We start from the raw sequence: 10082 nt of genomic DNA, 5'->3' as shown, positions 1-10082 counted from the left end.
TTATTGCGTTTATTGTCTTTTTTGTTCTAATTAGATGAATTATTATGTATTTATAAAATGTACTATTCCATAATTTCATTGCAACATATAGCTATTATTAAAATTGTGGACACAATAGTAGAGTAAAAATCTTTTAACATAGTCACTCATAAGAAAAAAAGCTTTTTACCATATTTTGTCTGTGAAGTCAAAATATTAAAGCGGTGTTGAAAGATTTTGCCACTTGGGGGCAGCAGAACAAACTGTAAACATATTCACATCATTGAGTTAGAACATCAGCAAACAGTTGCTCATTTATATATACACTGATACATTAGACCTCGACATTTGACCCATTGTTGGTATGAAAATATTGATGAGCAGTTTTCATTTCAGAGAACTGATGAGTTCTTTGTGTGTTTCAGAGAGAGGCCTGCTAGGCTCGTAGATGGCTGCAGCACAAAGTCTGCATCATATACAGCGTCAGTATATTATGATGACCAGAACGTTCTCCAAAACAGCATGTATACTTAAGAATAGGTTTTTCTTTTTTTGGCATGTGCTATTTTCTAGACACACTAATCCTCTTATTTTGTAACTCTTTATCGTGGTTGATTAGAGTGCAGTGTACAGTTGAACAATAGGAAGAAGTATTTTAAGTACATTGTATTAAGAAGACTTAATAAAATTAAAATAGAAAGTTGGAGAAAGTGGATGTTGAATAAGTCAACATTGCTTTTGTAAAACGTGTTTACTTGAGGCTAGTTCCAACACATGCTTTTATTGTGTCAATACGGATCTAAATGTTCCTTTTTATATGTTTTCTTTCCTCTGTATCTCATCTCTTGACTTTCCTTCCTGCTCCAGTGACTTACTTGTTGTGTCAACACTACTTCCAGTATGTGGTTGGAAGCTTCTTATTGTAATGCTTATGTGGGAATTGCTTTTATTCAAAATTTCACAAAAAAGAAAAATAAGCTTTAAAAAACTAAATGCAGAACAAAATCACAGAGAAAATGTGAAAAATTCAATGTTTAAAAGATTATTTATTTTGAAACAAAAGAAGGCAGACATAGGGTCAAATCCATGTCTCTGATTGGCTTAACATGCACATGATTAATCACATGACCACATCAAATGTTACTGAGTAGTAGGAGTTCTTGTTCTTCACTTCAGCAAAGCACTTATTCACACACTGTATACCACAGGCTCTGGTCCCTTGGTGGCAGTATCTGCCCTGATATTTGCTTTGTGATTGTGCTGATTCACTCAATATTTGCATTTTCACTGGATTTTCCCTTGAACTTTGGAGCAGCAGAAATGCACACATGATGTGAGAGAGGAAGCAGCGGGAGACACAAAAGGCTGCAGCCATGATTACCTCAGTTGTATCATGACACTTCAATCATGCTGTAACAGACACAACAGAGGAACCACAAGTCCGTCAGTGGGGTGAGATAAAAAGTCTGTAACCAATCAAACCTGTAAGCTTCACTTCATGGTCAAACACAATGCACGTGGGGGAATGAAACTCTACACCTCTCTGTTCCTCATTTGCAGTGTGGACTCCACCCTGTAGCTTCTTTCTCTTCCAGGGAAGGGGAGGGCAGTGACTGCGTGTGTGGGTGTATCACTGGTTGCATGTCAGTGCTGAAGGGGCGTAGAGCTTAGACTGAAACTATAGGCTTTGACTGTCGTTCACATCCTCTAGGTGTGGCTTTCCAGGCTCTTCAGACTGATCCAGGAACTACTGGCTGACATAAGTGGCTGAGCCAGTTCTTTCCAGAGAGTATAAGAGAGTGGAAGTGAAGCCAGGCTGACAGAGAGACACTGAAGACATGGCAGATACAGCAGTTAAAAAAGCAGCTCCCATCTCCAAACAGCAGAAGCTGTGCGCTGTCTGCTCAGGTGCGCTGAGCGGAGACAAGCCGGCAGCCTGCGCCCACTCTGTTTGTGGCTCCTGTCTCGGGGACAAAAGTAAAGGATGTCCTGAATGTCTGCAGAGCTCAGACAAACCCAAACTTGCTGATGGTCCCAAACAGAACGGAACAGATGCTGAAGCTCCTCAGATCAAGAGCAAAGAAGAGCTGGACCCTAAGGCAGCAGGGGAAATCAAAATCCAAGAAGATCTGAAGGAGTCTGAGGACCCTAAAAAGCCTGTGGAGGAGAAGAAAGAGGGGAAACCACAGACAGATGTAGAGGTGAAAAATGGAGCAAAAGAGGAGGTTAAAGAAGAGAAGGAGGTGAAGGAGGAACCTTTGGGCCCCGACGACGTGGTGTGCGACTCGTGTTTCGAGAGCCCCTGCAGGGCCCTCAAGTCCTGCCTCACCTGCCTGGTGTCATACTGCGAGGCCCACCTCCGGCCTCACCTGGAGAACCCAAAGTTTCACAACCATCGGCTGGTGGAGCCGCTCAGGGACATTGAGAGGCGGACCTGCGAGAGCCACAAGTGGCCCCTGGAGCTTTTCTGCATCGCTGACGCCTGCTGTGTGTGTCAGGACTGTGTGACGGAGGAGCACAAGGGCCACAACACCGTACCTGTGGTGGAGGCTCGCAGTCAAATAGAGGCAAGTGTCCTCAGATACTCTTCTCATATTCTCCTTTTATTTTTCTTTCATTACAACATCTCAGAACTGCATGTTCATACATCTACATATATTAAGTTAACTATACAACTATCCTTCTGATTAGTTGGTTGATAAATCAATTTTAAAAAATGCAGCAGTGTATTCATCACAGTTTATAGTTCAGTATGGACACACACTGTGAGCAGCTAAAGCAAAGAGTCATTTTCTGTCCACACCATGTCCAGAGTTTCACTAGACAAAAAGCTGAGAAGCTGATTTTGTTTTTCTTGTTCCTCAATTATGTGGCTGTCTGACCCTCAGGTTGGGAACCACTAGTCATCTATCAAGCAAAATGTCAAACATGCACTGGTTCCAACATCTGTTTAATTTCATCATTAATTGAATATATTTGGGTTTTTGGACTGTTGGCTGGGGAAAAGAAGCCATCACTCACACATTGTTTGCAACTAAATCTTGAATTCTATATGAATTATTATAATCCTCAGATTTGTTGCAGCAGTAAATCCATAACTAAATGACATAAATCCAGCACATTCTCAAATTACAGCATGTCTCCAGTGTGGTTTTGTTATCTGAGACCTCGCTGTACTTCATTTCTTATTGATTTTTCGCTGTGTGGCAAAGGTCTAGTCCATTACAGTTTGAGCAGACACATGAATCATAATTATTGAGCAATAAAATCAAGCAAATATATATATATATTATATTTATATGTTACTGGAGCTGCTGCATCCGCGACCCGACCCCGGATAAGCGGTAGACGATGGATGGATAACAAATAAAGTTGTTCAACATGAAAAGAACAAAATATAACGGCACCAGTGCCATTCATTTGGAATCATCCTTAAATCACACTGCTGCTTTCACATATTGAATAAGAGATGTTTGTCTGACTGAGAGGCTTTGATGGATGTAACCTTCAGCACCAGGGGAGAGGATGAACTGTATTTTCAAAATGTATCACAGTTGTTCTCACATGTCCTGCATGTGCTCTGATCTCTTTAAACCAGGACAGTAATTATGACTTATTATCCACTGTAAAGGTTATCAAATCATGAGCTCGCTCTGTGTGATTAACAAGATAATTTGACTTTGCAGCAGTCTGGAAACTCAATACTAAACTCTATTTAGCCCCTCTGATGCAGAGAAAAGCTCAAGCTTCAGCTAAAGTGTCATTTGTCTGTCTTTCTGACACTTCATGACCTTCAGATTAAACCACAGTCCAGATTCCTGCAGGGATCTGTAGATTTAAACTACACCTGTTATTTGTAGAATGTGTTGTTGCAAAACCTCAAAGGGCTTTATTAGAGCTGTAAAGCAAACAGTGTTGGGAGGCCCGTATTGCCACAAACGCTGCTCACACACTTTACGTTCATGACTGTTCATCTACATTTACAGGCCTGAATAAAGAAATCTCTAATTGTGTATGAATAGAAAGAAGGGAAATACTAAAGTTAATTTATAATTAGCTTCTGTTAAGAGGACATCAACTTGTATGTTTCCGCTGTCATTCACTTCCCTTTCAGAGATATCCATTTCCACAGAACAGAGATAAAACATGAAGACAATGGAGTTAGTGAAATGACTTCCTGTTCAGAGCTCATGTTCCAAATTGTCACACTAGAAATTATCCTTTTATAGAACTCATTACATAACTCACGCCTCTGTTTCTCCTGTCTGCTGCCACTGTGGTTTCAGACGCATGAACCTGGGCCCAGTTCATGCCTCTCATGTGTTAGTATGACATCGGAGAGGTGAGCATCTGTTGCTCTCTAATTACCTGGCAACGTTTGAAGAACTCAGAAGGTCATTTAACAGCTTCAGAATCCGTAAAAGGCTCTTCTGACTATCTGGTTAATACAAATATCCTTCCTCTGCACGTTAAATGAATGCTATTTGTCTGTTTCTCAAGTATTTCCTATCCAGGCTGCTGGGAATGACGTACGTTCTTGCTGTTTTTGGGTATTATTTTGTATGAAACTATAACATAATTTACAGTCACATTAATCTGGACAAATATAGGTTGTAATAGAGTTTTACATTTTGATTCCCAAATTGAGCGAGGACGTGTCATTTCCAGCTGCCATCTTTGGTTGGAACTTAAGTTGCAACTTGAGAAACTGGTTAGAAAATATTAATTCAGAGGGTTGGAAGAGTTATGAGGGATCCAGCACAACGACCTTCTGGCTTTTCTTTAAGCACTAAAATGTAATACTAATAAACAACACAAGCAAAACCTCACAAACATTATAGTGAAAATGATGGTACATTGGTTAAATACATCAAAAGATCATCTGCAAATAAACTGATGAGTTCGCTGTATTAACATGTTCCGGTCTTTCACAACTGAAACTGCATTTCTGTTGTCTTTTGTAGTCCATGTTGTCCATGTATGTGTGTGAGAGAATAAATAACATAACTAACTGACAAACTAACAAAAAATTGAAACTTTTGGATCTTTTAAATATTTCTGCAAGTAGTTCTGTTGTTGACACACAGAGAGGGGAGGGAGGGTATCCCTTTGTAGCTCTTTCAAAATGAAATTCCTCAGACTATACATTTTAGCTGTAGGATATGTTTACAATAATTTGACAAATGTGAGGTTAATAAAGGCATAGACTCGATGCCCAGTCACTAAGTCTGAAGTGAAGGATTTGTACTGTTCCCCTCAGGGTCTAACCTTTTGGGAAAGAATTCTTCTCGAATACCAGCTTCAGCTTCAGCTCAAGATTTGCCTGAACCTGCCTGAGGAATTCAGACTAAAATCTTGAAACAAGTCCTTGCTTTGAAAACTACAAATGTCAGAGTGTAGAATAGGATATGTGACACCACCGCCCCCCCCACTCCCCCTCCCCACACACCCCCCACCCCCCACAGACAGTAGAGGAAACTAGGAAACAACACAGTTTTCCTGCAGAAACAGCCTAAATGTTTACATCTGCTGAATACATTTGACTTTGCGTCTGCTCGAATCTGGCATATTTTCAGCATGATGGCATAGTTGTGGTTTCTGTGAGGACTCGACATGCTGAATTCTTTTCTCTTCTCATGTCCACAGAGGGAACTGAGTGAGAAGCAGACTGAGATGGTGAAGACGGTTACAGCAGCAGAAAACGCCATCAACAAACTCCAGCTCAACACAGTCTCTATTGAGGTACACAAACACACCGCATGACTAATCTGAAATGAGCTCACTGCGTGTGTCACATGAATGTCACAATACCTAATTATATTGCAGTTGTTGTTTTTTTCGCTTGAGAAGCCACCAGCTGTAAGCCCTGAGGTATTAGAGCCACCCAAAGTCACTCAGGTGTGGGAAGAAATACATGTTTTTAATGTTTTTCATGTGGTTGTGAGGCAACAAAGCATTCCTTCACCGAGCTTCAGATATGCATCACTTCCTCTCTCAGAATGTAAAGAATGCTCAGTCCACACATTGTGATCTGTAAATGATTTGTTGGTGTGACAACAGATGACAAACTGACCTGGAAATCTCATACAGCACATGTAAAAACAAAGATGTCCAGGAATATTTCTGCTTGGAACAATGCAAAGTATTTGTTAGATTACAATGCAATTAGAGTTCTGTACTGTAATAAGAATATTTTGGGTTGAGTGAAAGTTGTTTGTTCTTCGTTCAGAGGACGAGGACCTTAGAAGGAAATTACATTTTAAGCATCAGTATTCATGGATTACTTTAAAGCAGATGTGTATTTCAGTGGTCAAACTGTGGAATTCTCTACAGAATGATTTAAAGGTTTTATATAAATATGTTTTAGTTCAAGAAGATGTATAAAGAAGAATCATTAGATTATGAAGTGGCAGGTAATCTGTTCCCTTGGTGGATTGTGAATGATTGTGTACGTCTCTTGATTCTTCTTCTTCTTCTTCTTCTTCTTCTTCTTCTTCTTCTTCTTCTTCTTCTTCTTCTTCTTCTTCTTCTTCTTCTTCTTCTTCTTCTTCTTCTTCTTCTTCTTCTTCTTCTCATGTTACTGTAAGTTTCATCTTCTATTTCAAATGTTTATTTATGTTAAGTGGGATACTGTTTTCTTCTCCCTATTCCTTTTGCATTCATGGTGTAAATAGAGTTGTGTTGACTTGACTATTCCACAGAATTCGGTGACAGAGGTGCGAGCAGTGATTGAGAGCCAGTTCGAGGAGCTGCAGGCAGTGATGGAGAGGGCAAAGCGGGAGGTGACGGAGATCCTGGAGTGCGAGGAGAAGCAGGCGCTGAGGCAGGCCGACGGCATCCGGGTTCACCTGGAGCAGAGGTGCACGGAGCTGAAGAAGACACAGGCGCAGGTGGAGAAGCTCTCCAAGAACAAAAACGATGTGGATTTCTTACAGGTAACACCATCAGGATCAAGTCTGCAACCAGGACAAAGTCCTGCCTAAAGCCTGCAAAGATCTTCTTATTCATGAATGGCCCTTTGTTTGTTCCACAGGAGTATTCAGAGTGGAAGAAAGAAGCCACTGATATCTCTCTGCCCGGGGTCTCCATCGGCCTCATGGACCGTCTCAATTCCTTCAGCCGCGTGATCGTTGCTTCCACGCAGGAGCTGTGTGCCATGCTTGTGTCTTCCTACATAGAGAAAGTTAAAGAGACATGCAAGAATGGTAAGAAAAACTAGCACAATTAATGCGGTTGGGTGAACTCGAACACCAGCACTAAATAAGAGATGTACTGACAGTTGTGGGGCTGGCTGTACGTGTTCAAACATGTGAAGAATCTTTCAGCCTTTGTGTGACAGCTTGAGTGCACCTGTGTGCTTCATGACTCATGACCTCTTTTCATCTACAGAAGCAGAAAGACAGCACATGCTAGTTTCCCTGGGATGCATTTCTAATAATTGTATGCAAATGAATCTGAACTGTGATGTGTGATCAGAGACTGAAATGTTCTTTCTTCCATTGCAGACAAAATGGGAATAAAGACAACAGTTCATGAGATTGTTGCAGCAAAACAGAACATGACTATACCCGATCCAGTGTCACACGCTGACTTCCTCAAGTGTAAGTGTTTTCTATTTTCTTTAATAAGGGCCATCGGGCAGAGAAACTGCAGTCATGGTTGTAGTCGCGATTTTAGAAAAGCTGAGACAATCTGACATCACACAACCCTTACATCTCTTAAATATCAACGGATTACAACATTAAGAAAAGTAAGGAAAGGACATTTTTAAGAACTTTGGAAGAACTCTGATCCCTTAAGTAGATGTAGGGCACTGTAAAGAAAAGTCAAAGTTGTGCATTTAAAATAATAATAACGGAACATATTTTCAGCTAAATGTACTTAAAGTAGGTCCTTTAAAAGTTAAAGGACTTGTTCTGCAGAATGTCCCCTGTGTATTACCAAATATGGCATTATTAGATTGATGCATCAAATCATGTGAGCAGCATGATCAACATGGAGCTCCTTTTAACTTCCTTATATACAGTTTAGTCCAGTGGTTGTGGACTAAAGTCTGAAATATTGTATCATTTTACTTCTTTGGGGCTGGTTTGAACTTCTAACAACTCGTATACATCTGAAGCATGACTCTGAAAGTTGTGACTGTTTTAAAATGAAAACAAACAAAACAAACAATACAGAGGATATGACCTCAACGACCTCAGTGGTATTTACACTCCTGACTGTACTCTTATGTAACACTTACAACACAAGTAAACTAACATTTTCACAATCCTCTCCCAGATGCCTCCAACGTGAGTTTCGACGCTGACTCCACTCACAAGTTCCTGCGGCTGACCGAAGAAAACAAAAAGGTGACTAACACCACGCCCTGGCAGCATCCTTACCCGGATTTACCTGAGAGGTTTGAGAACTGGCGCCAAGTCCTGGCAACAGAGAGCTTCTATCTGGGGCGGCACTACTTTGAGGTAGACATCAGTGGCGAGGGCACGCACATCGGTCTGACCTACAAGAGCATCGACCGCAAGGGCAACGAGAGCAACAGCTGCATCACGGGAAACAACTTCTCCTGGTGTCTTCAGTGGAACGGCCGCACCTTCTCAGCCTGGCACAGCGACGTGGAAACCCCTCTTAATATGGAGAAGTTTACTCGTATCGGGGTTTATGTGGACTACTCGAGAGGCCTCCTGGCTTTCTACGGTGTGGATGACACCATGACGCTCATCCATAAGTACAAGGCAGAGTTCCTGGAGCCTATTTACCCGGCTTTCTGGTTGTCTAAGAAGGAAAATATCGTCGCCTTGGTGGCACCAGGGGAGCCATTACGGCTCAAAAGCCCCTCTCCTCCCACCTCACCTGAAAATGGATCTATTGTTTCAAAAATCGCAGCAAAGCAATGATAAGAAGTCCGTTTTTCCTAGATCCTTTGAGTGACAATTCAACAATATGTTGTGTCAAATGTTGGTCTCCCAACAATAGACTTATTATCTGAAACAATATGGACAGTCTTCTCTTCTTAAACCTGTTTTCAGCAGCATATTAGTTTGATAAATGTTGAATGTTTATTTCATGTATATTTGGGCTCAAGTCATATTTATACTATTGTAGGGGAATACTGTTACTTTTCATCCCACTGTGAATTCAGAGATGTTCTATATTTTCTTTATGCAAATAAAAATGTTTATCTTCATTTGCAAAATAAAAAGTGTTTTTATTCACAGTTTGAGCTTCACCACTGCATTGACTCAACAAGCTCAAATAAATCATTTATGAGATCATTTGGACTTCTGTTTTTATGGATCTCTAAGGAAATTGTATAATGGATGAATGGGAAATCTGCCACACGGACCACAAACATTTGGTGTATAAACTGGAAAGTACTGTTGGCTGTTGCATGCATCAGAGAGTCGTGAGGGCTGAAATAATCCAATAAAGTTGAGCAGAGTCTAAGTATAAGAGATGTTGTAGTCAAAGCTCACCAGGGCCCCGAACATGTCGTAATTACATATACGTATGTAGTTATTCCATAGGTTCAAGGTAGAATTTATTGTCATTGCCTGAAAAAAAGAAGCACACACAGGTACAGAAATGTCCAAAGACAGTAAAGAAACAGGAATATTAAATAGTAATATTCGAGTTTTGCCTGTTCAAGTGCAATGGCTGATAATAAAGTGCAGTCTTGCACATAATGATGTGCAGTGGGAACACATTATTGTGAGAACTTGAATTTATCCCTCTTGTGAAGTTTCTTCATACTTTAAAGTAATACTAAAATCAAGTCAAGATGTTTTTTCACAGTTTTATTTTGAGAAAATGTCCACTCTAAAACTGCCCATCCTGTGTTCTTATGGAATGGTTTTTAACTACGCTCAATTATACGCACAAGAAAATAGGCAGTGCAGCTTTTTTTAAACTGTGTTCCAAGATTATGGGATACCCGACCAAGAGCTAGAGATGCGAGCTCTGTTGACATTTTTAAACGACAGATGAAAAACTAGTTTTTTAATTTAGCATATAATTATTGTAATTTAAATTATAAATATATTTGTATTAATATCTCTCATATTCGTTATTCTTAATGGCATGATTTTTTTTAACTTTAA

The 10082-nt window shown here is 40.3% G+C and overlaps 1 protein-coding gene across 2 annotated transcripts; it reads left to right on the top strand.

Annotated features, from left to right (window-relative positions):
• The first annotated feature begins 1045 nt into the window (after positions 1-1045).
• Positions 1046-9199, top strand: trim16 (tripartite motif containing 16). Of its 2 annotated transcripts, XM_029457121.1 has the most exons (7): positions 1046-1431; positions 1691-2546; positions 5626-5721; positions 6681-6914; positions 7013-7184; positions 7485-7580; positions 8263-9199. In XM_029457121.1, the coding sequence occupies exons 2-7, from the start codon at positions 1818-1820 to the stop codon at positions 8877-8879; spliced, it is 1944 nt and encodes a 647-aa protein (XP_029312981.1). In that variant the 5' UTR covers positions 1046-1431; positions 1691-1817; the 3' UTR covers positions 8880-9199. The 2 variants fall into 2 exon arrangements, with proteins under 2 accessions (XP_029312981.1, XP_029312982.1); XM_029457122.1 differs by having other exon boundaries at positions 1046-2546.
• Positions 9200-10082: the final 883 nt, after the last annotated feature.

Source organism: Cottoperca gobio, chromosome 19, assembly GCF_900634415.1.
Source record: "Cottoperca gobio chromosome 19, fCotGob3.1, whole genome shotgun sequence".
Taxonomy (NCBI): Eukaryota; Metazoa; Chordata; class Actinopteri; order Perciformes; family Bovichtidae; genus Cottoperca; species Cottoperca gobio.
The sequence above is the reverse complement of the archived record's forward strand: the minus strand, read 5'-3'. Positions and strand labels throughout refer to the sequence as shown.

Bases quoted from the DNA above. Each gene is read 5' to 3' on its own strand.
- trim16 (XM_029457121.1), top strand. From the start codon at position 1,818: ATGGCAGATACAGCAGTTAAAAAAGCAGCTCCCATCTCCAAACAGCAG. The intron at 7,185-7,484 runs GTAAGAAAAACT...CTTCCATTGCAG, and splicing joins TAAAGAGACATGCAAGAATG to ACAAAATGGGAATAAAGACA. The intron at 7,581-8,262 runs GTAAGTGTTTTC...ATCCTCTCCCAG, and splicing joins ACACGCTGACTTCCTCAAGT to ATGCCTCCAACGTGAGTTTC.